At 45.9% G+C, this 27,016-nt stretch overlaps 2 protein-coding genes across 2 annotated transcripts in view; both read left to right on the top strand.

Annotated features, from left to right (window-relative positions):
• Positions 1 to 27,016, top strand: part of LOC119122085 (C-type mannose receptor 2-like) — a 184,243-nt gene that overhangs the window by 150,551 nt on the left and 6,676 nt on the right. The gene's annotated exons all lie outside the window — the stretch shown is intronic.
• LOC119121469 (group XIIB secretory phospholipase A2-like protein) lies at positions 11,158 to 12,458 on the top strand. Its single transcript, XM_037249054.1, has 3 exons — positions 11,158 to 11,271; positions 11,390 to 11,555; positions 12,032 to 12,458. Exons 1-3 carry the CDS (start codon positions 11,158 to 11,160, stop codon positions 12,148 to 12,150), a joined length of 399 nt encoding a protein of 132 aa, XP_037104949.1. The 3' UTR covers positions 12,151 to 12,458.

The following is a 27,016-nucleotide window of genomic DNA, read 5'->3' on the forward strand; positions in this document are numbered from 1 at the left end:
TTAAGAGAGTTTTCCTGGCCCAATCAAGAGACCCTTTTGACTGATTGGATGATGAGTAATGAGAAGAGAATGCAGTTTCTGGAGAAACTGCGTGTGAAGGCAAAGAAGCTGGATGAAAACTTGGGATTGGGGAATGCTAGCAAATGATGTGAAAAGGCGAGAAATAACGACAAGCGAGAAAAATGTTAAGCGAGAAAAAAATGGTAACACGAGAACCATCAACGAGAAAAAAGTACGATAAGCGAGAGAAAAACAGCGAGACAGTGAGAAAAACATGAGCGAGCAGTAAGCGAGAAAAACAGAAAACGAGAACAACTAAGCAGAGTTAAGCGGAAATAATGGTAAGCGAGAAAAACAATAGGCAAGAAAAATGGTACGCGATAAAAGCGGTACATGAGAAAAAAAGCGAGGAAAAGCGGTAGGCGAGAGAAAAAACGATGACAAAAAAATGAAGTGAGAAAAAGGTATGAAGGTAAAACTACGCTAGAAAAAAACGGTAAGCGAGAAAAAACAATAGGCAAGAAAAACAGTAAGTGAGAAAAATCGTAAGAGAAAAAACTAAGCAAGAAAAAAAGGTAGATGAGAAAAAACACTGTGAGAGAAACGGTAAGCAAGCGGTAAGCAAGAAAAAAACGGAAGTGTAAAAAAAAACAGTGAGAAAAAACGAAGCAAAAAAGACCTAGGTGAGAGAACCAGTAAGCACGCACAAAGCGACAAAAAAACGGGAAGCAGGAAAATACTAAGCAAAAACGTATGTGAGAAAAACGGTAAGCGAGGAAAGAACAATTTTCTCAACGGATCTACACGATTCACAAAAATGATACTTCCGACGGACAAAAACACGGAAATCCGCAGAAAATTCTCATCCCTGTATAGACGTCTACGGGATAGACAGCTTTTAGAAGTCTTTGTGAAAGTTTTTTAGACGTTTTTTGCATCTATCTATAGCAGTGGTCCCCAACCTTTTTTGCGCCACGGACCGGTTACAGAAATAGTTTCGCGGACTGGCCTTTATATAAAAACATTTATATAAATAAATAATACATTCATAATAAATATAAAAATACGATGAAATAAAATAATGATACGACTGGCAGAAAAACAAGTATAAACGACATAAAAATAAAACTCACCGTTACGTTGAATTAGTGGGAGGGCTGAGCTTGTTTCTCAGAAACGAGCCAGTCCCAATCAGAGACAATGACACCCAAAGTGGTTAAGGTTTGTCTTTTAATACAGGATGCTTGGTCTCCATGTGCCGAAGCAGTTTTGAAGGCTTCATTGCTTCGTTAGCCAGCCTGTCACCACATATTATGCAGAGTGGGCTTGGCGCAGAGTCACCTGTGGCGATAAATCCATATTTTAAGTAGGACTCCAGAAATGTTCTTTTAAATGCAGCTTCTTTCTTAGAAGTCGCGGGTTATTCTTCTTCCGTCTCCTCATTGGGCTTTTTTCCCTTTCCAAAGAAGCTTTCCAAACATCTCTGTTACTTGCTCATATTTGCTTGCTTCGCGGGAACATGTCACGTGATCGAGACGGGCGTCTTGACCTGAACCGATGGATTAATTGGGAGAGAATCGCCAATTTTTTTTATATTTTTCAAAATAAATTATGACTAATTTTTGCTAGCTTTGCGGCTCGACTGGGGAAACATGTCACATGACCGGGATGAGCGTCTTGACCTGAATTAATTGATCGTCGATAAAAGAAAGGTTTTTTTTTTTCCTGTGCGGCTTGGTGGCCCGGTACCAAGTGACCCACGGACCGGTACCGGTCCACGGCCCGGTGGTTGGGGGCCCCTGATCTATAGCATAGACGTCTATGGGATAGATGTCTAAAAACTTTCCCTTTTAGACCTTTTTAGACGGGTTTTAGGCAAGACGTCTAGGTAGATGACAAAATCAGGGCAGTGTCTCTGATTAGTTTGACAGCAAAGTGGATTGAGGATAATTTCACCCCACAAAGAGTCGTTTTACATGCAAGAAAAGAACCTTCCACTTGGTACATTTTCCAAGTAGGCATTGGTGTAGCCAACAGAAAATTTTGAACAAACAAGGTTATGCCGTTCTCAGTTATTTTTTTTTCGTATTTTTTGCTGGTAAACTTCAAAGAATTTGTTATTTATGTAGAAGAGGTTCTTTTTTTATAGTAATAGAAAAGTGAGATATTTAAAGTAGACTGTTACTGTCATTCACTGTCAACTGTAACATTTGCTTTTTGCATTGAAAAATAAAAATGACATTTAAGTTTGGTGGAATTATATTTTTTGTGTTCTTCAGTACTCTGTGTCAACAAGTAGTGTAATCAAAGTACTTGTACTTATATCTGTTTTTAAAAAAAGTGGTATCGGTGCATCCGATTTACGTATTTCATTTCATGTATTTAAAGCGGTTTTGCATCGTAAAAGCGTTCTAAGATACTTAACGTGCGCGGGAACTACCGTATTTTCCGCACTATTAGGCGCACTTAAAAACTTACATTTTACTCAAAAAAACACAGTGCGCCTTATAATGCACAGCGCCTTATATATGGATCAATTGAGGAATTCGTTGATCCATACTGGTTGTACACAGTGCTCTGCCAAAATGTTTCAGTACGTTTTAGTACGACTAGTAAATTACAAGGTCGCATCGCTTCCCAACATTACGGCAACTGTGGTCAGGGGGCGTCACCGAATAGCTGTTGCACCCGCGAGGCTATTTCATTTCAAAACCGGCTGCTCCGTTAATGTTTCGAGTAAATTTACGGATTGATATGGAAGGGAAACATAGGTAAGCAGTACCAATGTGTTAGATCAAACTTTAGTCAGTTCCAATCATTTTATAGGAGATCGTTTGAGAAACGCGATTGTTTACACTTTGCTGAGGCTCATGGGGGTCTGCGAGCTGAGGCTCATGGGAGTTTGCGGGTGGCTAATGCTATAATAATAGCTGCTATACGCACAAGGCTATTTCATGTCAAAATAGGCTGCTCTGTTAATGTTTCGAGTAAATTTACGGATCGATATGGAGGGAAACATAGGTAAGCAGTACCAGTGTTAGATCGAACTTTAGTCAGTTCTGATCATTTTATAGGAGATTGTTTGAGAAACGCGATTGTTTACAGAGGGCTTATTGGTTATTGGCTAGTGCAGTGTTTCCCAACCTTTTTTCATTCACGGCACACCTTTTCATTGGAAAAAATCTCGCGGCACACCGCCAACAAAAATCTGTTATGCTCCTATATTAAAATCAGTTATATTACAACGAAAGACGTAAAGTCCTATTCCTATATATATGTATGGAGAGTCGAATAATTTAATAGAAATAAATACTAAATATTCTTTAAATTGTATTCCTTTTTTTAAATAAAAGTGACTGTTTTTTAAAAAGGTTTTAGACGGTGTAAAAAATAAACTATTTAAAGTGATTGTGATTAAAATAAAAGAATCAACGTGATTTTGTTTACTGTTTTAGACTAGGTCTATAAATATTGCAACAATAAGAACAAAGTCACTTTTAATGACGCTCTGCTGTTCTGACAGCAGCTGAGTGGCTATCACAGTCGAGGTGTCTCGACTTGACTGTTTATTTTATGTATGTGAAAAATAACCAATCCAGGTTCTCCGGTTGAACTGCATGCTCTGATTTCCATTGGACCACAAACGCACCACAACCGTCATAGTGTCTGTCACTGTTAGCAAAATCACACAGCAACACACACATAAACTGAATATGTGCCAATGCAGCACAATCAGACCGACAGAGCATAACATTTCAAGATTCTCCGATTCTCCATGCATGCACGATTAGCAAGTGGCTGACCAGGCCTTGCGCGAACTGACCAGTGGTTTGGCGATCCTGTTTACAATGCGCTCCGTAATTAATAGTGGACAATCCCACGGCACAACTGAACATCTCTCACGGCACACCAGTGTGCCGCGGCACAGTGGTTGGGAAACACTGGGCTAGTGGATGCATACCGCAACCCGAGTCAACCTCAGTTTGTTGCAGTATAGCTTCTATTTTATGCGCCTTTTAATCCGGTGCGCCCTATATATGAAATAATTTCTAAAATAAAAAATTCAATGAGGGTGCGCCTTATAATCCAGTGCGCCTTTTGGTGCGAAAAATACGGTAGTTGATGCGCGCGGTGGAAGAATACACAGCGAGAGAGACTGTGGACCGAGGAAGACGGCGTGACCCACTCACATGGTATACGCCATTTTGGAATGTTGCGTTGCCTCTCTCTTGCAAAGCCCCTTCCGGTGTGCAAGCCAACCAAAGGAATAAAGCAAAGGAATTGTTTTTTTTTTTATTTATTACTGTACTGTTTCATTTTATTACTGTTCCGACTTACACCAAAATTCGATTCACATCACTGCCTCAGAACGGACCGACATCGTAAGCCGAAGATAAAGATAAATATTTTTTGAGATGGAACTGTATGCTAAGGTATGACAACCACTAATCTTGCGAATGGAGCAATTCAGAATCGGCCCCAAGGAAAACATTCTGCAATACTTGAAGGGCTGTTCTATGTTATCAGACGCCTTGTTTTCTTCTTCGAGATTGGGTGCTTGCGTGACCTCCGGCTCATCTACTGTCACGTTCCCACGTCACCTGACTTCCAGCCTAGCCCGACTCATGGAATTGCCAGCACCTGCTACAGCTCGTTAGGTTCCCTATTTAACCTCTCTGTGTTCTGCCAGTGGTTGTCAGTTCGTCTGATTACCCTGCCCGTGATACTGCTGCCTTTTTGTCCCCGGACCAAACTTTGTAGCCAACTGCTTCCTTGAACTTCGACCACGCTCCAGATCGCCGCCTGTCCTGACTACTTGCTCGTCCTTCGACCACGCTCCAGATCGCCGCCTGTCCTGACTACTTGCTTGTCCTTCGACCACGCTCCAGATCGCCGCCTGTCCTGACTACTTGCTCGCCCTTCGACCACGCTCCATATCGCCGCCTGTCCTGACTACTTGCTCAGCCACGCCAGCCAGACCGCAGGTCCAGCGTTCTACGTCCCCATTTCCCCTTTCGCCAATAAAGGATCGTGCTGCACTTGGTAGCCCTGTCTCTGTTCCCTGACAATCTACTGTCACGGAGTGAACTGAAGACTGCTCACATTTCTTGGCAAGCTCCATTTCATATTCCATAAACTGCAGAAAAAGAAATGGGAAGTAGTTTGGAAGTTGTGAAATTGCAAGAAGTACGCAACTAACTGCGCACCCTTTGGAAATATTGCATTTCGGCATAAATTGGTCATAAAATGTGATCTGATTTTCATCTAATGGACACCATTTTCTTGAAGCAATACCACACAATTATGTTGACATGTTTTTTGTTTTCTGGAAGTCATTAGATTTTTCTTCACCTCACAATGCACTCTCCACGCGAAGGGGGAGTAGCAGCAGTGCTAATCTGCCATACTATGGACTGATGAACATCAAAACTTGACCCTTGTCACCGTTTCCACCTTCATCTTTTCTTCTTCTTAGGCCTTTTCATTCCTTTCGGAACATAGGCCATCGATGAAGAGTTTCCACCCTCGTCTGTCTTTTGCCATTTTCTCCAGCTGTTTCCACGACAGTCCCATCTTCTTGATATCCAGCTCTGTGCTCCTTCTCCAGTTGTTTTTGGGTTTCCCTCTGCTTCTTTTGCCTTGTGGGTTCCATGTTAACGCCTGTTTGGTTATAGCCGTGTTGTTTTTTCTCAGGGTATGTCCTATCCAGCTCCACTTCCTCCTCATAATCTGTATCTCGTGTTTCTTGTTTGGTGCGGTCCCATAGGCTGGTGTTGCTGATGCGGTTGGGCCAGAAGATCCTGAGGATGCGTCTTGGGCAGTGATTTGTGAAGGTTTGCAGTTTAGCAGTGATGTGTTTGGTGGTCCTCCATGTTACTGATCCATATAGCAGCACTGTTTTGACGTTGGAGTTGAAGATTTTGAGTTTAGTATTGAGTGAAATGTTTTTGGTTTTCCACATCTTATCTAATATGTTGAATGCTGTTCTTGCTTTCCCTATTCTTGATTTCACATCTTCCTCCGTTCCACCGTCCACTGCAATTACACTTCCTCGGTATGTGAATCTGTCTACCTCTTCCAGTGGGCAGCCCCTGAGGTTAATGGGGTTTGTGTTTTTGTTGTTTACTCGCATTACTTTGGTTTTTGCTCCATTTATTTTTAGTCCCAGTCCTGCTGCTGTTTTTTCAAGGAGTTGAGTTTTCTCCTGTATCTCTTGGTGGCTGTGAGAGTAGAGCAATATCGTCGGCAAAGTCCAGATCTTCTAGTTGTTCTGTCAAAGTCCATTGGATGCCTGTCTTGTGGGTAGTTTGTTTCATGATCCAGTCAATCCATAGGAGGAATAGAAAGGGGGAAAGTAGACATCCCTGTTTCACTCTAGTGAGCACGGTGAATGTTTTCTGTATTGGTCCCTGGTGCAGCACTTGGCACTGCATGTCCTGATATGAGCTTTTGATTATGTTGATGAACTTGTGGGGTATTCCGTAATGTGCCATTAAGCTCCATAATAGCTTCCGGTCTACGCTGTCAAACGCCTTTTCGAAGTCTATGAAATCTACGTAAGCCGGGGTGTTCCATTCTCTCGATTGTTCTATAATGATCCTGAGGGTAGCAATTTGGTCAATACATGATCTTCCACTTCTGAAACCAGCTTGATTTTCTCCGAGCTCCTCATCAACCCCTTTCCGTAGTCTTTCTAAGATGATGCGGCTTAGCACTTTGCTCGGTGTTGATAGCATCATGATGCCTCTATAGTTGTTGCAGTCTCTAAGGCAGGGGTCACCAACTCCGGTCCTCAAGGGCGCCAATCCAGCCTGTTTTAGATGTATCCCCCCTGCAACACACCTGATTCAAATAATCAGGATCGCTATCAGCCTTAATAGAGTTTGCTGATCAGCTGATCATTTGAATCAGGTGTGTTGTTGCAGGGCTGCACCTAAAACAGGCTGGATTGGCGCCCTTGAGGACCGGAGTTGGTGACCCCTGCTCTAAGGTCTCCTTTTTTGGGGATGACAGCAATAAGCCCATCTTTCCAGTCTGCTGGTATGTTTCCTTCCTCCTCCCATATTTTCCTGATGAATGTGTGGAACATGATGGTTGTAGTTTCAACATCTGCATGTAGGGTGTTGGGAAAAATATACTTTTTATCATTGGATTCTATGTATCTACTTATGTGTGCAAGATTTTCTACAGGATGTGACATTTTGACCTCGTGATAATGACTTGGGAGCATCTGGCTGGCTAAGGAACTCATGTCTGGAGTCATGAGTCGCACTATACAATAAGCCCCATAGTTAGCTATCCATGAACAGATCATGAGGTTGTCATGGGATGGCTGAAGCAGACAAACGTCTTATTTAAGTAGAAGTCATGAGAACGCCACAGAAGTATCCATCCCATGACCACTAAGACTACGTTTTTGTTAAGCTAAAGTCATGAGACGACCATCTGCTTCTGTCCGTAATAGTATCGCTGTCGTCATGAGATGTAATTGTGGAATGTCCTTCCTGTCTAAAGAAGCTATGCATTTATGTACACTTGCCCCATTGTTTGTTCCTCAATAAAAGGCACGACCAAACTGAGGGAAGGCGCGGATCTCAGCCACACTCGCTGTGTGTCTGGGTCGCCCTTCTGCAGAAGTCGCTGGCCATCGAAGACATATCCCGCCTCTGTGAGATTCTGTTCAGATAAATGTTGTGGACCCAACATTTTTGGGGGCTCGTCCGGGATTCCTGGAAATCTGCTCGCTGATCCGAGGAGTGTTGAGGACGTCGAATCCGTGCACGGCAGAGGTCCCAGGACCCTGAAGGAAAGCCCTGGGGAGCGATGTTCATCCACCAGGCCGGCGAAGTCCAGTTCAGCACCTCTCGGCGGCGACGATTGACGGAATCTTCAAGAGAAATCTTTCAGAGATTCGGTGAGACCTCTTCGTTGGCTGCGTGGTTGGGGTATTTTAGTCCCCGGAAAAAAGGGTACCCGGGTAAGGGCGGCGGAGTCCTTGTTGTGAATTCCAAGTGATAGGAATTCGGTCTACAGATGGAACTTGTAGACGTAAATACACCTCGTTGTGTTAAGAAAATTCCGCGGTGTGAATGTGTGTGTGAATGGTAGCACGTATGTGCTGCATGTAATATAGTGGGAAGAAATAACGAATTTCTGTGGAAGCACAGGCAAGAATTCCTCACCAGGAAACTGGTCGAAGCAGGAATTACCACAGAAAGTTGTTATCCCACTAAAGAAACATTCCAGCTTTAGAAATCCCTAGGATTTGACAGTTGGACTAAATTCATTAAAATGGGGGGCCGTCAAAATGTTACTGACAATGTCAAAGTCAAAGTCAGCTTTATTGTCAATCCCTTCATATGTCAAGACACACAAAGACAATGTATAAGGAGATGAGAAGTATATATGTTAAATAAGTTACCAAACTTGAGGCAAGTGTCATTAAGAGCGATGAGGCCGCAAGTATGTTTGTCAGACAATGAAGCCACAGGGGATGGATCAAAATCACATGGGGATGGGTTAAATGCAGAGGACAAATTTCACCACACCCAGATGTGTGTGTGACGATCATTGGGACTTTAACTTTTTTAACTCTCACCCCCACCCTGTTTCTCTCAATAAAAATGCTCTTGCAAAAGGCCTGAGTCAGACCTCATTCGAGCATCGCTGTACGCACAGCGACGAATGACTCTCCATTTGCAAGTACTTAAAAAGGGCATACTGTCTCGCGTGTGGTTCTTGCAAAAATAAGTTAGAGTGAGCACCACTCTGGTGGTGAGTACAAACTTTGCATAGTCAGGGAACATTAATAAATTGATGATGTCACAGCCAAAAGCTCACATAATCAGAGCCAAAAGCTCACATAATCCCGTACAAAATGAGACAATTGAAAGAATGATGAATGGGCGGGGCGGCTCGGTGGCGCACTGGGTAACACGTCCGCCTCACAGTTAGGAGGGTGCGGGTTCGATTCCACCTCCGGCCCTCCCTGTGTGGAGTTTGCATGTTCTCCCCGGGCCCGCGTGGGTTTTCTCCGGGCACTCCGGTTTCCTCCCACATCACAAAAACATGCTTGGTAGGCCGATTGGAGACTCCAAATTGTCCCTAGGTGTGAGTGCGAGTGCAAATGGTTGTTTGTCTCTGTGTGCCCTGCGATTGGCTGGCAACCGGTTCAGGGTGTCCCCCGCCTACTGCCCGATGACGGCTGGGATAGGCTCCAGCACTCCCGCGACCCCCGTGGGGACTAAGCGGTTCAGAAAATGGATGGATGGATGGATGAATGGGCGGTGTGCGACAGGAGGCGAAGTGGATGTATGTGCAAAAATGGTTTACAGGAAGGACACTTGGAGATAAAACCGGTAGAGGTGCCAAAAGAAGAGGGGCAGGAGGAAACCAACCAAGAACCCGGCCAAAGGTGATCGCCAAGGCCGAAAGACGGGATGGAAAACTACAGCCCCCACACACACCGAATCACCCGTAATCATTACCCAACCCCACGGAACCAGCTCTCACCGAACCAGCACCCACTCCCATGGAATCAAACTCTCCTGCGAACTTGCCACACCCCCTGACTCATCCATCACCCATCAAACTCGGCCCACACTGGCATGTGCAACTGAATATAAGATGACCAAAGAACCTTGAACGTTGCCTTTTCTGAATGGAGACTTTCTGCTTTTGAGCATGGTCGCACGAAAGGCCCAGCGCTGTATTGTACTTTACTGAAAACAGAGCTTTCTTAACAAGAATTGTGATTGAACTCAACCAACCTGTGTAAGTCTAAATTTTGTTTCAGTGTCTTAGCCTTTTCCTAAAACTGACGAAATAAAACGAGCACGCGGTGAGTACATTGGATAACAGGTGATTGGCTATGGCTTTTGCCATGAGGCGCGGATAGCGCGCTTCCCAAATTGTGGACCAAATCCAACAGTCTCCTTCCATACACTTTTCAGGCTGTTCCAGTACTCCTTCACTGGTTGTTCTTGCAGGGCTTGAAACCCGTTCTGAAGGGTGGTTTTATACAGCTCAGTTGTTCCAATGTCTTGGAAGAGCTGAATGTTGTACTTTGTTCTGTTCCCAGAAGGGGTATTGCGGCGCTTGAGTTGGAGTTTTGCAGCCAGTAGGTGGTGGTCTGATCCAGCGTCTGCCCCCCTCTTTACTCTCACATCCAGGAGAGACCGTCTGAACTTCCGGTTGATGCATATGTGGTCAATCTGGTTTTCGGTAGTGTGGTCGGGAGATATCCAGGTGGCTTTATCAACGTGTTTATGGGGGAATATGGTGCCTCCTATGACCAGGTTGGTGTCAGCACATATGTCTGAAAATCTTTCCCCATTTTCGTTCATGGTGCCAAGTCCATGTCTTCCCATGGCCAGTTCGTATCCATTGTTGTTGTTTCCCACCTTGGCATTCATGTCGCCCATGAGTAAGGTTAGGTCTTTTTCCTTCCTGGATTGGAGTAGATGTTGTAGTTGGTTATAGAAGTTATCCTTCATTTCCTCCTCTGCATTGTTGGTAGGTGCATAGCACTGTATGATTTGAAGGTTGATTCTTTTATGGGTGGTTTGGAATCTTGCAGTGATAATTCTTGAGCTGATGGAATCCCAACCGATGAGGGCCTGTTGTGCTTCTTTGGAGAGCATGAGTGCCACTCCTTCTGTGTGTGGTGCTGCTTCCTCTGCATGTCCAGAGTAGAGAATATACTCGCCACTGGCTAGTTTAACTTCACCTGTCTGGGTTACCATTGCCCTATTTGCCAGCTTGACCTGTTACCACCTCTCACGACGGTTACGTTAGGGTTGGATTTTGAGAGGTTTCCACCTTCATACAAGTGAGTAATTCTGAACTGTAGGTGTTCTGATGACATTTTAGATGAGGCCTGGTTTGGACAGGGCAACCAGCATCTCCATTCTTATCATTCATCGGATAGTAGTATTGATGAGTCGAGACATACATACACCACAGTGACAACCTATAATTTTTATCAAGTTAAAAAAAAAAGTACAACACCCTTTTACAGGGCGCCTGATATTGTCAATGTTGTTATCATCTGGGAGGGTCAGAAAATGGACTGTGACCTCAGCTGATGGTTTCATGCTGTTATCTGATTTTTCAAGACGTGTTTGGTCCCAAGAAATATTTATATACGTACATGTGATGTCGGATTTTTCTCCTTTCTCAGGTAATCCTCCAATTCCACGTCCTGGGTATCAGATGCCTGAGCCTGATGGGTGCAGCTCATATTTCTTTGGTCTCCCTTTTCCAGAGGGGGTATGCATTTGTTGACCTAAAAATGTCATCAAAACCAGTTTTCAAATGACCTGATTCAAAACTTAATCTTACAGTCATTCATGGTGTATGATTACGACAACCTTTTGTTGTGCCCTAGATGGATATGGGAATCCCCGCCATGACCAAGTGCTGCAACCAGCTGGACATGTGTTATGATACATGTGGCTCAAACAAGTACCGTTGTGACTCCAAGTTCCGCTGGTGCCTCCACAGCATCTGTACCGACCTCAAGAAGAGCCTTGGTTTCGTGTCCAAAGTTGAAGGTTGGTATCCTCTCTTCATACCATTTCCTCATACAATTCTCACCTTGGTGAATGTTTGAGGACCATTTGTTGCATTGTAAAAAAAAACACACAAAAAACTGGCTTCTCTTAAATCTAAGTTGCTGAATGATGTCTAACATTTCTATTTCTTTGTAAGTCACTGATGGTTAAATCAGAGCAATCCAATAAATGAGTTGCTTTTGGAAAATTGAGAACCTTTCAAATGCTTTCAATAAGTTGACAAACAATCTGTGCTCAAGAGTTGTTGTTTTTTTAATCCATAAATGAGGGGAACGGTATTTGTTTTTTTCAGGATTATTACCCACTGCTTAACAAAACAAGAGCTAAAACAGCCTACTGAATCACCATTAAGGCCCAGTAATGAGTTTAAAATTGCAGTGTTTTCTGGCAGGTACTGTTGATAATGCTGCTGGAAAGACTGACTTCCACTCTTGTCCGTTACTTTCTCTCATCAGCATGTGAAACGGTGGCAGACACTTTGTTCAACACAGTGTGGACTCTGGGCTGCAGACCCTACATGAACAGCCAGAGAGCATCATGCTATTGCCAAGGAGAAGAGAAAGATGAACTCTAACCTATACCGTATTACTATGAAGAAGACAGTGGAAGTTGCAGTAGCATATCGAAAGTACTATTAAGTACACTAGTATAAGTGGTATTGCAATGAACAGCTACAATGGTATTTTTCGAATGACAATATTGTTGTATTTTCAAAGTATTGCTCTGCTCTATCAGCAATGCTGTTTATTTATGCTTCTAGGTGGGGATAACAATCATAACATGACATTCGTTTTGTTTCAAATACCTTTTAAAAGTGTATTGTATTGACAGAGCTGTAGATAAACTGCATAGCGTACGCTCGAAATAACCTTTGCTAACTATATTAAACTTCCATCCATCCATCCATCCATCCATCCATCTTCTTCCGCTTATCCGGGGTCGGGTCGCGGGGGCAGCAGCTTCAGGAGGGACTCCCAGACTTCCCTCTCCCCAGCCACTTCATCTAGCTCATCCCGGGGGATCCCAAGGCGTTCCCAGGCCAGCTGAGAGACATAGTCTCTCCAGCGCGTCCTGTGTCGTCCCCGGGGTCTCCTACCGGTGGGACATGCCCGGAACACCTCCCCAGGGAGGTGTCCAGGAGGCATCCTGATGAGATGCCCGAGCCACCTCATCTGGCTCCTCTCAACGTGGAAGAGTAGCGACTCTACTCCGAGTCTCTCCCGGATGACCGAACTTCTCACCCTATCTCTAAGGGAGAGCCCGGACATCCTGCGGAGAAAACTCATTTCGGCCGCTTGTATCCGGGATCTCGTTCTTTCGGTCACGACCCATAGCTCGTGACCATAGGTGAGGGTAGGAGCGTAAATCGACCGGTAAATTGAGAGCTTTGCCTTTTGGCTCAGCTCTCTCTTTACCACGATGGACCGGTACAGAGTCCGCATTACTGCCGACGCTGCACCGATCCGCCTGTCGATCTCGCGCTCCATCCTCCCCTCACTCGTGAACAAGACCCCAAGATACTTAAACTCCTCCACTTGGGGCAGGATCTCATCCCCGATCCGGAGAGGGCATTCCACCCTTTTCCGATCGAGGACCATGGACTCGGATTTGGAGGTGCTGACCCTCATCCCGACCGCTTCACACTCGGCTGCGAACCGCTCCAGTGAGAGCTGGAGATCACGGCCTGAAGAAGCCAACAGCACCACGTCGTCTGCAAAAAGCAGAGACGCGATGCTGAGGTCCCCAAACCGGACACCCTCAACGCCTCGGCCGCGCCTAGAAATTCTGTCCATAAAAATTATGAACAGAATCGGTGACAAAGGGCAGCCTTGGCGGAGTCCAACCCTCACTGGGAACGAATCCGACTTACTGCCGGAAATGCGGACCAAACTCTGGCATCGGTGATACAGGGACCGAACCGCCCTTATCAGTTGGCTCGGTACCCCGTACTCCCGAAGCACCCCCCACAGAACCTCCCGAGGGACACGGTCGAACGCCTTCTCCAAGTCCACAAAACACATGTGGACTGGTTGGGCGAACTCCCATGCACCCTCGAGGATCCTGCTGAGGGTGAAGAGCTGGTCCACTGTTCCACGGCCAGGACGAAAGCCACACTGTTCCTCCTGAATCCGAGGTTCGACCTCCCAACGGACCCTCCTCTCCAGCACCCCTGAATAGACCTTACCAGGGAGGCTGAGGAGTGTAATTCCCCTGTAATTGGAACACACCCTCCGGTCCCCCTTCTTAAAGAGGGGAACCACCACCCCAGTCTGCCAATCCAGAGGCACTGTCCCCGATGTCCACGCGATGTTGTAGAGACGTGTCAGCCATGACAGCCCCACAACATCCAGAGCCCTTAAGAAATCCGGGCGGATCTCATCCACCCCCGGGGCCTTGCCACCGAGGAGTTTTTTAACTACCTCAGTGACTTCGACCCCAGAGATTGGAGAGTCCGCCTCAGAGTCCCCAGGCCCTGCTTCCACAATGGAAGGCGTGTAGGTGGAATTGAGGAGGTCTTCGAAGTATTCTCCCCACCGACACACGACGTCCCGAGTCGAGGTCAGCAGCACGCCATCTCCACTGTAAACAGTGTTGACGTTGCACTGCTTCCCCCTCCTGAGACGCCGGATGGTGGACCAGAATTCCCTTGAAGCCGTCCGGAAGTCATTCTCCATGGCCTCGCCAAACTCCTCCCACGCCCGGGTTTTTGCCTCAGCAACCGCCGAAGCCGCGTTCCGCTTGGCCATCCGGTACCTGTCAGCTGCCTCCAGAGTCCCGCAGGCCAAAACGTTCTTCAGCTTGACGGCATTCCTTACCGCCGGTGTCCACCAGCGGGTTTGGGGATTGCCGCCACGACAGGCACCAATGACCTTACGGCCACAGCTCCGGTCGGCCGCCTCAACAATGGAGGCGCGGAACAATGTCCACTCGGACTCAATGTCCCCCGCCTCCCCCGGGACGTGGGAAAAGCTCTGCCGGAGGTGGGAGTTGAAGCTCTTCCTGACAGGGGATTCCGCCAGACGTTCCCAGCAGACCCTCACAGAGCGTTTGGGTCTGCCAGGTCGGACCGGCATCTTCCCCCACCATCGGAGCCAACCCACCACCAAGTGGTGATCAGTTGACACCTCCGCCCCTCTCTTCGCCCGAGTGTCCAAAACATGCGGCCGCAAATCCGATGACACGACTACAAAGTCGATCAACGAACTGCGGCCTAGGGTGTCCTGGTGCCAAGTGCACACATGGACACCCTTATGCTTGAACATGGTGTTCATTATAGAGAATCCGTGTCGAGCACAGAAGTCCAATAATAGAACACCGCTCGGGTTTAGATCGGGGGGGCCGTTCCTCCCAATCACGCCCTTCCAGGTCTCACTATCATTGCCCACGTGAGCATTGAAGTCACCCAGTAGAACGATGGAGTCCCCAGAAGGAGCGCTCTCCAGCACTTCCTCCAGGGACTCCAAGAAGGGTGGGTACTCTGAGCTGCCGTTTGGTGCATAGACACAAACAACAGTCAGGACCCGTCCCCCCACCCGAAGGCGGAGGGAGGCTACCCTCTCGTTCACCGGGGTGAACCCCAATGTGCAGGCGCCCAGCCGGGGGGCAATAAGTATACCCACACCTGCTCGACGCCTCTCACCGTGGGCAACTCCAGAGTGGAAGAGAGTCCAGCCCCTCTCGAGAGGGCTTGTACCGGAACCCAAACTGTGCGTGGAGGCAAGTCCGACTATATCTAGTTGGAACTTTTCTGCCTCGCGCACCAGCTCGGGCTCCTTTCCAGCCAGAGAGGTGACATTCCATGTCCCAAGAGCCAGCTTCTGCAGCCGGGGATCAGACCGCCAAGGTCCCTGCCTTTGGCCGCCGCCCAGCTTGCACTGCACCCGACTCCTTTGGCCCCTCCCACAGGTGGTGAGCCCATGGGAAGGGGGACCCACGTTTCCTTTTCGGGCTGTGCCCGGCCGGGCCCCATGGGCGAAGGCCCGGCCACCAGACGCTCGCCTTCGAGCCCCGCCTCCAGGTGTATTATTTTATTTCAATTTAAGTTACAGTAGTTGGTTGGTTTTCTAAATGATGTTGTAAGATTATGGTGTGAACCATTTTTAGATGTTTATTTTGGGTCATCGAAAATGTTCGTTGCAAGCGCCGACGTGCGAAACCTGACGCCAAGACTGTACAAAGTATAAATCCCCCCCCAAAAAAGGTTTCTGAAAAATACACAATGGTAAACTATGAAGTTCATAGTATGAACTATATTAAAAACAACTAGAATTTGCAATTTCTGTAGAAATTGCGTGTGAAGGCGAAGAAGCTGAATAAAAACTTGGGGAATGCTACAGAATTATGTCAAATGATACTGACAGTCACGCTGCCACCACCGTCCTGAACTTGTCTCTCTTAACAATGTCCGCCAACGTCACTCGGCACCAATCCAATAACCTGTAATCCCCCTCGGGCACAATGTTACTGTTGTGACACCATCACTAGAAAATTTGTGGTGATGTGTATTTTTATGAGGATATTTTTTTACATGTTATATTGTAATAAATAGTGGAATAGACATAAATAGTCTTGAATTAAACTTGAATTCTGACCGGTTATGTTGAGCAATCTTCTGTCTTCTGCTTTTCACTTGCCACCTTCTACAGACCACTTTCACTTCTCTCAAAAGTCCAAGGAGGTTTTTGTACGTCTCTGAGTCACCGTGTCGACCTGCCACTGCCGTAGTAGGCGAAACAGTAGTATTCGGCCAGGTCATCTCTCTGGACATCACTGATGGTCAGAGTGTAGTCAGAGCCGGATCGAGTGCCGCTGAATCGAGATGGCGTGTTGGAGAATTTTGATGATGTGTAGTAGATGAGCGATTTGGGAGCCTGTCCAGGTTTCACTTGGTACCAACTGAGATAGCTACCAATGTTTTGACTCCCTGTGGCCCTGATGGTCACTAAATTTTAGAGCCATGATTCTCTGCTAGTGCTGGACGAGTTCCAATATTGTTACGCAGACGCCTTCTTGTGGCATGTGAGAGAATTACTGAAAGAAATACAATTAACATATCCGATGTTGACCATTGTGGTGGTATTGGAAAGCAAACTTTTTTTTGAGGTGATTCATCATGTTTTAGAGATGGCAGAGGCGCATGCAAATGAAGCTGCGAGCGCACCTGCCTTTGTAAAAGTGCGAGGCCGCCACTTCCTGTTTGGACTTGTACTTTTCGGTATTACAGCAAATCATTGCTCATTGACAGTAGACGAGTTTTTGTACGGACGGCTCACCGCTTTGCATCACTGTGGTGGAGTTTCGCTGAAGAAGGAACCAAACTTATCCTTGGTGAGTACTATTTACTTGATCATCTATTATTTTGCATCACAATAATTGATAATTCTCCAGTTCCTTAGCCAGCTTTTGGAAAACGACTAACATTATTTTTTGTCAATTTTTACAAAACAAACGCCCAGCCCTTTCTTGAGTAATAGCTAAAAACCTAATTTGATATTAGCTGTTAACGGCTATTTCCCAAAGTGTAGCTGTACCTACAATGCAATGATGGAATAATGTTTATTATGACATATACGTATTAGGACCGTTTGGTCGTTTTTTGCCCAGTGAAAAGGTAAGTGTTTCATAAAGCGTGTTCTTGTAAATTCACATGAGCCGAACCACGACCTAAGTGACATTGAAAGTGTGTGCAATTGGAGAAAACTGCTTGTCTCTTGTCCTGTCCCCCTGACAGCGGGTGAGGTGCATCGGCCCACCGTGACCCTCTTCCCTCCTTCCAAGGAGCAGCTGCAAACGGAACAGGCCACAGCCGTGTGCCTGGCCAAAGGGGGCCCCCAAACCTGGACCCTGGGTTGGAAGGTTGATGGCGCCCCCGCTACCTCGGGGGTATCGCACAGCTCCCTGGAAGAGGCTGATGTAGGTGGGCTTTACAGCTGGACCAGCACCTTGAGCCTCTCACCGGACCAGTGGCGCAAGGCCCAGTCAGTGAGCTGCGAGGCCAGCCTAGCCGGGCAAAACCCTGTCACGCAAACCCTGCCGAACCCAGGACAATGCTCAGAGTAGAGCCTGAATTCGTGTCTGTGTCTTTGCGACGTTGAAGCATTGTGAAATAAAAATGTCTGAGTATCATCATCTGTCTCTGTAGCAGCTGCTTATCAGAAAAGGGAAGCAAACTTGGTAACACGACAAATAAATGTCTCACCAAGCACATTTATATTGTACAGGTCGAGAGAAATAAAATGAAACTAAATGATGAATTTATCATGGCACATAGACAGAGTATAGTTTGCACTATAAAAAAATTAGTAACCACATATAGTTGGAATTAAAATTCAAAATGAATACATTAATATTGTATTATGTATTGCAAATCTATATATGAGCACAGCCTAATTCAAAACTATGTTTTGCTCCTCAGGAATGAGGAATAATGAAAGCATTAATGTCATATATAAAAACGTAATGTTGTCTTGGATGGGAAAACAATCATCACAATGACACATTAATGGGAAAAATGCAATGAAGAACCATTTTTTCCCCCTTCACCTGTCGCGGTGAATCTTATTCTTGTCTCTGATTGGCCAGCAAGCGTCACTCAACTCCTCCCTCTGCGTCACAAGCCTCTTGAAGTTGGAATGCGTTGAATCGGTCAAACATTGGTATAAACAAATAATGTTATAAAAATGACTAATTTGAGTGAAGGTGCATGAGAATGTAAAAAGGCACATTACAGACTTGCTACAAGGAGTTACTGCCCTTAGCTTAACTACGAAATATCTGAACAAGTCGTGTTAACCCGTTTCCAATGAGCGCCAATGCTTTCCTATTTCTGAGTGGTGAGGAATTGTGTTCAAACACAACTGTAGATTGATGCTAAAAAGAAAAGTTTATTTTCGGATTGAACGTATTCCATTGTGCACTGATTGAGTTTTTATCCATGGTGATCCCTGACACAGTCATTTCTATTGTGCCGCTGACATATGCATTCACACAAGACATGGCCCCACTTTGGCTCTGATCCAAGCCCAACTCGGAGGTTTGTTGGCAGTCTTAAGCGACGAAACTTGTCTCCCCACTCCTTTATTTATTTATTTATTTTTGTTGCGAGTGAAAGGCGTCTAAGATGTCACGTCCACCCTCGCCATGCAGTTCAAAGGCGTGCAAACGTGTTCGGAGCGTTTGTGACGTCACGTGGTGGTCGACGTCCGAGTGGCATCAGAACACGCAAGCTTATTGTGACTAGTATAGTCCGTCCGAGTGGCATCAGAACACGCAAGCTTATTGTGACTAGTATAGTCCGTCCATCATTTGCTTTGGAGTCGAATTTGTTGACTGCAAACTATTTGCGTGGAATATCCTCTCCTGTGAGCGATGGGACTCGCCGCGCGCCTTGTGCGTATTCTTGCGTTGAGCGCCGCGTGGACTTCGTCAAGTGAGTAATTTGCGATTTCGGAGTTGGATTGGTACGGAAGAGGATTACGGCCGGTGAAGAAAAAAAAAGGGGGGACAGGATTCTGATTTTAAAGTGAGAATTCTTTGATCAGAAAGTGGGTATTCTCACTTTAAAGTCGGAAATTTCACTGTAAAGTCACAATTTAGACTTTATCGTCAGAATTAGACTTTCAAGTGAGAATTCAGACTTTAAAGTCACAATTCAGACTTTAAAGTGAAGTCAAAATTCTGAGAAAAAAAATTCAGAATCCCGTCCCTCTTCACAGGCCCTAATCCTCTTCCGTATATTGGGACTTTGAAGCTGTTGTAAATCATCTTTTTGCCCTACGGCACTGTAGTGTCCATGGATATTCTGCGCAGACATGAAAAGAAATGTGCTCAATTGAACAGGTGTATGCCTCACATCAGTCCTGAATGCAAAGGATCTAAACTACAACCTTTAGATCCTTTGCATTCATGAATGATCAATTAACTATAACAGAATAAAAATTAAGTGACCAATGATTTATTTAAGGTCTCCTGGATGATTTTGATCTTTTCTTGTTTAACGAGCAAATGACGTTACCGGCAAATCCATTATGACAAACTAAAAGTATAAACTACGTCACCACTTTAGCTTCGATCCAACTAAGCAGGTTTGTGCCCGGTTCGAAGCCCAAAAGGTGACGTCCCCCGGCCCCCTTTATCCTGGTGAAGTGCTTGCTTTGTTTGCCCTTCCCGAATAAAATCTCGACAAAAATAAAAATGAAGTTTTTCGTTGCTCAGAGGTTGTAGTCAAACGGGCCAAATGACGTCACGTCCCCTCAGAAAGCCGGCGGCGTGCGCGCGTACGCGAGCCCGACGTGTGCGCGCCTGCTGTTTGTAAGCTGTGCGAGGGCAAGTGGAAGGCACCCACCCGCTCGCCACTGTCCGCGGGCTGTTTGGCCCCTCGTGGACTCCCAGACGATGAGAACGCACCCGAAAGCGCTCGTGACGCTCGTTCTTTCATTGGGCGCCGCTTTTGTTGTATTTATTGCTTTATTTTTCTATTTTTATCTATTCAATGTTTTACCAGGTGTGTCCATTGAGAATACTTTCTCGTTTTCAATGCCAACCTGGAGGCAATGTGTGTGGTGTCTTGCCCAAGGACACAACGACACGTGACTGTGACAGAGCCAGGGTCGAACCGCCAACCCTCCGGTTCCTAATGATGATGATATATCTTTATTTCGAACATATTTAAAACATAAAAAGAGAAAAATAAAACAAATAACACTTTCAAGTGCCAAATTTAAGTCCAGGAAACAAACAAACGAATGAACCAACAAACAAAACAATATCAAAGAATGCTCGAAAAAGAGTAGGAGGAAGCGTAGCTCGACACGCTCTACTGCCTGAGCCACGGCCTCAATACCATAGACTCTATGGTCTATGGTTGTCGTGAAGGTAAACCAGGGGTTGGCGACCCGCGGCTCCAGAGCCACATGCGGCTCTTTAGCATTCTCTAGCGGCTTGCTGGAGCTTTTGCAAAAATGCGTGAAAATGGAAAGATATGTTGTCGTTTTTTTGTTGGTTATTAAAAATGTTTTTACAGCATAATCATGACACATTCTTATGCTGTAAACATGTATGTAGTTGTAAATATGTTAAAAATACGGAATTTCAGAATGGCGCCAAATAGCAAAATTGGGTCGTAGCCTGCGACATAGCACAGGCGAGTTGTAAACAACCAGATGTGTGAGTGATGGGCCATGGATTCAAAAGGCAAAAAGAGAAAGATTGCTGATGAGAACAGAGGCTTTAAGAAAGAATGGACTGAACATGCATGCTAAATTTGCTGCCGATCACCCAGTTGGAACTGAGAGCAAAGGTGCAATTGCTGTGCTGGTGGAGAGATTTGAGGACCGAAAAAACAGTTTCAAGAAGTGGATTGCATCTCCAAACTCTACTGCTGCTACAAGTTTTGTTGCAGCCCAGAAGATGATAAACCATTCACGGATGGCGAGTACATGAAGGATTCATTCATTAAATTACCAGCGTGCCTATTTTCGGACAGTGAGGGAAAGGGTAATTAAAATGGCAAACACTATCACCGATCAGCAAATCAAGGACATCAATTCAGCACCAGCTTTCTCAATGCCTGTGATGAGTCGCGTGACGTGACCGATATCGAACAGACAGCTCTGCTATGCAGGTACGTGAACTCTATCGTACATCAGTAGTCACGTGGTGCCTAATTCTCTCCAGGATGCGCTGCAGGGAGAATAGACATTTAATTATTAATGTTAATTTTTTATTTGTAGCCTGCTTCATTATTTCAATAGTAGGCATACAGCTTATGTATTGACAGTCTATGTAGCCTTATAAAAGGCTTTTAGATTTTTGCGACTCCAGATAGGTATGTTTTTCTTGGGGGGGCAATATGGCTCTTTGAACATTTTGGGTTGCCGACCCCTGCCTGAGGTAAAGAAATAAAAAAGTGACTTGCAGGAAAACCAAGTTTGGTTACCCCCAACTTGACTTGACGTTCTCCCATTTCATTGCTGTGTTTTCTCCATTACGCTAACAAAGAAGCCACATCAATAATGTGGGGCTCAGGTTATTAGAGCAAGCAGTACATAAATCATCCACACGAAGGCGTATTTGAGCATGTCTTTTGTGGGCTAAGTGTAGAAATTAGTGTCATTTAGTGGTGAGCTAATAGAAGGCAACAACCAAAAACGGAAAGCGCGTGCCTTTTGATTCACTGCGTCACAAGCTGCCTGCCACATTGTCGATGCAAGCAAAATGCCACCACAAACGACTTAATCTCAAGCTTCTTTTCTCTATTTTAACGTTATCCTTTTGACAGCTGATCCATTTTCATTTTCGTCCAATAGTCAATGGCAGTGAGGTGTGTTCAGTGTGTTGCTTGCATTTGAATGCCATTTAGGACTTGAAAAAATCACATGGGAGAATGTCATCGTAAGTGCAAATGGAGAAACATGCACTGGAATGAATGCTGGTTACGAAAATAACCTAAATTCGTTTTAAAGAAATACCGATTGGATTGACCCACTACTTGGGTTAATCTGAACCAACTTTCTGTCTTTTGAAACAAAACTCGATACAAATGCCAAGACGCTGCTGACGTTATGCCAGTACGTCATACAAGTCTCAAATGTGTCCTCAGCTGATCCGGGCTCAGCGTGTGAAGAAGACTGGCTCCCTTTCGGCTCCAGTTGCTACAAGAAGATGGAGACCCCCAACGGTTGGCTGGGGGCTCGGCACGACTGCGTCTGGGAGGGCGGCGACCTGGTCTCCGTTGCCTCGTCGGCCGAGGAAGCCTTCGTGAAGGGGAAAATGGGCGACGTCCCTTTCTGGATGGGACTCTCCAATCTGGTGAGACGGAAGCGCAAGCAGTTGATTCTCTACTGGTACGCGATTGACAAGCGGGATTGGTCTCTGCAGAATTGCGACGAGGCTTGGTGTCAGTATGACAAGGAGCAAAAGAAGCTGACTTGGTCCGATGTCCGCGTGACTGTGACCTACTCCAACTGGGCTAAAGGTCTAAACGGAAAGTAAGAAGGTTACGTTTTTGCATCCTTTCACTGTCAAAATGTCCTTTTCCAAAATGGGAAAGAGCATCGTGATGAGGGGGAAAAAGAGCTTTTGTCAATTTTTCATCAGAAAGTAAGAGGAAATACTGAGATGCTTTTCACGACTTCTCCCTACAGCTCCGACGTGGAGTCCTGCGCGTACGTCAACCTTGGCGTGCACCACGATAATCAACAAGGAAAGTGGCGACACGGCTGGTGCGGATCCTCGTTGCCATACATGTGCAAGCGCTCGCTGGACGGTAAGCCCGCACGAATTATATTATGATGTCAAAAGGAACATTTCAAACGTGTGGTCTTTCTGCAGACTGCCTGGAGGGCAGGCAGTGTTCCTTTAAAGTCTTCGGTTACGATCGAGTGGAGAGTGAGTGGCTGCCACGCTTCTTTTTACTCCTGCACCGTCCCGCCGTGCTTTTCCAATCCAAGTTTGTTTGTGGCTTCAGCTTCCTCCTGCGACCCTGGCGACTTTCTGTTCGATGACTCTTGCTATCATTTTGGGCGGGAGGAGATGATTTGGCAGCCCGCTGAGGACTTCTGCAAGGGACGCAAAAGTCACCTGGCCAGCGTCCACTCACAGGACGAAGTCAATTTCTTGGGTGGTGAGCGCCAAGACAAACCGACAATTCCACGATCATCCCGCAATGCTCACCAGCATCTTTGCAACTTGCGCTTGTTCTGCTTTTCTCAAGCTCACATTGGGCGCGCTCGACGTGGTTGGGTGGGACTCGCGAGGAAGAATGGCAATTATGAGTATACTGATGGAACATCTATCGTAAGTGAAATGTTTAAGTGACCTAAAAAGTTGTCATTTGTCCAGAATGATATGATATGAATGAATGAGATGTCGTACTGAAATTCAAAAGATAAAAGTGAGATACAAAGTGTCATTTAAGCAGGAAAAAGCTTTCTTGAACAAAAACAAAAAAGTCAAACTTTGACCGGAATGGCCGCAATGTTACAAGAAAAGCTATGAAGAAATGTTTTTCAGAAAATCAGCTGGAACAAGGACAAAGCTGCAGCTTGATGGCAATTAGAATTGTAATTCACAAGAGCAAAAAAAAAAAGAAAAAAAAGCCATCATGCGCTCGTTATCTCTGTCATGTGTGCAGGACGACACCCCACGATTGCAACTTCTCAAGTCCAACTGCATGGCTGTGTTCTATGGTTCTCTTATTAATGACTATGGATGCGACAATAACAACTTTCCAGCCATCTGCAAAAAAGGTCTGAAAGTCACGACGGCTCCCTTTGCCCATTCACGCGCGCGCTCATTATTGATCCCTCTTGCAGCCAAGGTCCGAAAGGCTCTTACTGCTCATCCGTCGTCAAGATTCAGGCTAGGTGGGCGTCACATCCGTGGTCGCGCTCTTGTCGCCAGTTGGCCCTCACGTGACGCGAGTCTCGCTTGCAGGCTGGAGCGAAAGGTGCGGCAGGTGGATGGAGAACCCGGCCAACGACTTCTGCTACCTGATCAGCCACAACCAGGACGTGACCTGGCAGGAGGCGCGAGACAAATGCGTCGACCACGGAGGCGACCTTCTCAGCCTTGCCGACGACACTGAACAGAAGTTCATACAAGGTAAAGTGCCCGGAGGACACGATGGAGCACTTTACCTTGCACAGTTTATGCCGCATGGACTCCAGAAGGAACAATGCACCTCTTGATCGTTGTTTAACTTTGATTGGAAGATCTGTGCGACATTCCGCTGACTCTATGGTTGGGCGCCAATGCCGAGATCACTGAAGGCAGTAAGTGGACTGATGGATCCCCGTTCATTTACAAAAACCTGAAAGCAGGTCGGTCTCAAACCCGCCGAAAGTTTGTCGGCGACAAAACGGACGAGTGCTTAGCGTCTGTCGTCTCCTTCCAGATAACGCCAGTGACGCCACTGGCGGACGCTGCCTTTCCTTGCTCACTGCCGACGGCGACTGGAAATTTGACCAATGCCGAAAAAACAGCAGCTACATCTGCAAGAGAAGAGGAAGAGGTAACGTGACGCTTGGCCGATTCGCACTGACTTCTGAAGTCCTCTCGATGAAATATGTGTGTGTTGTGAGCGTGTCAATTGTCAGTCATGGAGCTAACGCAATCGGCAAAACTGGAATCAAGACTGCAGCTAGTCTGAATTTCTTGTTTCCCACAACATTGGTGGCAAAACGTTGATAATACTGTGATAAATGGTTTTCGCTGGTCAGTTGGCAGCCTTGAGTGCCTTAAAAGGCGCCTTATAAATAAAATGTATTATTATTAGTTAATCTCCGGGAACTCGCTGTTGAAAGTGGCTTCCTCAGGGAAGGAAAAAATATCTCAAGACAAGCTGATTGGAAAAAGATTTTATTCCTCCAAGATGTGGAAATTTCTCGCGTCCAGAAAAGTTCCTCCCGTGCCTTCCAGAATTCGTGCTTTTTACATTGAGTCTCTACCCTAAACGGTCACAAACCAAACCACTCATTGTTAAAACTCTGATCCCAGACTGCCAGTATTATCTCGGGGGAAAGATGGTCACAAAAAAAGACTGCTTGATGGTTAAATTTGGATCGGAGCCAGCTGAGCCAATTCTATTCTCTGTACTCGTACGTCAGCGTTTCTTGAGGGCTAAAAGTACCTACGACCTGAGGCCCACACTCAACAGAGATGAGCTTGAATAAGTGGAATATGCGTCAAATAAAAATATTCTACAATCCCCCAAATGTTTCCTCAGTCGATCAGAAGTCATGTGATACGGTCTACGGGTGGCTCCCTTTCGGCTTCAGTTGCTACAAGAAGATGGCGACCCCCAACGGTTGGCTGGGGGCTCGGCACGATTGCGTCGGGGAGGGCGGCGACCTGGTCTCGGTCGCCTCATCGGGCGAGGAAGCCTTTGTGAAGAAGCAAATGGGCAACGACGACCCCTTCTGGATCGGACTCTCCAATCTGGTGAGACGGAAGCGCAAGCAGTTGATTCTCTACCGGTACGCGATTGACAAGCGGGATTGGTCTGTGCAGAAATGCGAAGAGGCTTGGTGTCGGTATGACAAGAAGCAAAAGAAGCTGACTTGGTCCTATGTCCGCGTGACGGGAAACTACTCCAACTGGGACTCCCGTCAGGTTGGAAGGTAAAAAAGTCACGTCTTGATGTCCTTTCACTGTCAGGCAAGGTTTTGGGGCCCCTTTCCAAAATGGGAAAGAGCACCGTGATGAGGGGAAAAAAGACCTTTTGTCAAGTTTTCACCAGAAAGCAAGAAAAAAATACTGAAATGCTTATCACGACTTCTCCCGACAGCTCCGACGTGGATTCCTGCGCGTACGTCAACCAAGGTGTGTGGACTCAGCCAGGAAAGTGGCGACACGGCTCGTGCAGATCCTCATTGCCGTTTATGTGCGAGCGCCCGCTGGACGGTAAGCCTGCTCAGGAGTTGTCATGTTGATGTCGAAAGTGACATTTCACTTGCGTGGTCTTTTTGCAGACTGCCCGGAGGGCCGGCCGTGTTCCTTGAAAGACTTTGGTTACCTTCGAGTGGAGAGTGAGTGGCTGCCACGCTTGTTTTTACTCTTCCACCGTCCCGCCGTGCTTCTCTAATCCAAGTTTGTTTGTGGCTTCAGCTTCCTCCTGCGACCCTGGCGAATTCCTGTTTGACGAGTCTTGCTATCGTTTCGAGGGGGTGAAGAAGGTGCAGTGGGCCGCCGAGAGGGTTTGCAAAAGAAACAAAGGTCATCTGGCCAGCGTCCTCTCAGCGGATGAAGGCAATTTCTTGGCAGGTCAGCAAGTGCCAAGAAACATCCGACAAGTGGATGCTCTTTTTGTGCTGAAGCGCTTGTTCTGCTTTCCTCAAGCTCACATGCGAGACGCAGGAAGATCTCAGCCTTTTGTGGGATTGAAGAAGAAGAAAAACATTTTTGAGTGGATTGACGGAAAATCTACAGTAAGTTAAAAATTTACTGCAGTCTAAAGAAGTTGGCATTCGCCTCTACCCAAAGGCAAAAGATTGGAATTGAATAGAAAAATGCTTTTGAAGTATATAAGCTGGAACATTTGCGGAACAAACTTGCCGTTTCTCCTTTAGAATGATATTGAAATGAACAGATTTCAAGACCGCACAAATTATTTATAAAGCTAAAAAAATTACTCCCTAATATACAAAAATGGTTCATAGAAAGAGAAAGTGTTTACAGTCTAAGAAGGAGAGGGAGTCTTTTACAACCTAAGGTGCGCACCACCCTCAAAAGCATGTGCATATTTGTCAATGGGGTAAAGCTATGGAATAAGTTACCTGTAACGATCAAAGAAAGTAAACACAATGCCCAATTCAAAGAACACTTTAAAAATTTGACACTAGAAAATTATAGTAATTGAAATCTTCTGCCTGTCTGTTTTCAGCTATATAGTCCATATCCTATTTATTTATTTTTCTTTTCAGAATATTATTGTATAAACT

Source organism: Syngnathus acus, chromosome 1 (genome assembly GCF_901709675.1).
Source record: "Syngnathus acus chromosome 1, fSynAcu1.2, whole genome shotgun sequence".
In the NCBI taxonomy this organism is placed as follows: Eukaryota; Metazoa; Chordata; class Actinopteri; order Syngnathiformes; family Syngnathidae; genus Syngnathus; species Syngnathus acus.

Excerpts from the sequence above, each read along its gene's own strand:
- LOC119121469 (XM_037249054.1), top strand. The coding sequence starts at position 11,158 with ATGTCGGATTTTTCTCCTTTCTCAGGTAATCCTCCAATTCCACGTCCT. Across the intron at positions 11,272-11,389 it reads GTCTCCCTTTTCCAGAGGGG|ATGGATATGGGAATCCCCGC; the intron begins GTATGCATTTGT and ends GTTGTGCCCTAG. Across the intron at positions 11,556-12,031 it reads TTTCGTGTCCAAAGTTGAAG|CATGTGAAACGGTGGCAGAC; the intron begins GTTGGTATCCTC and ends TTCTCTCATCAG.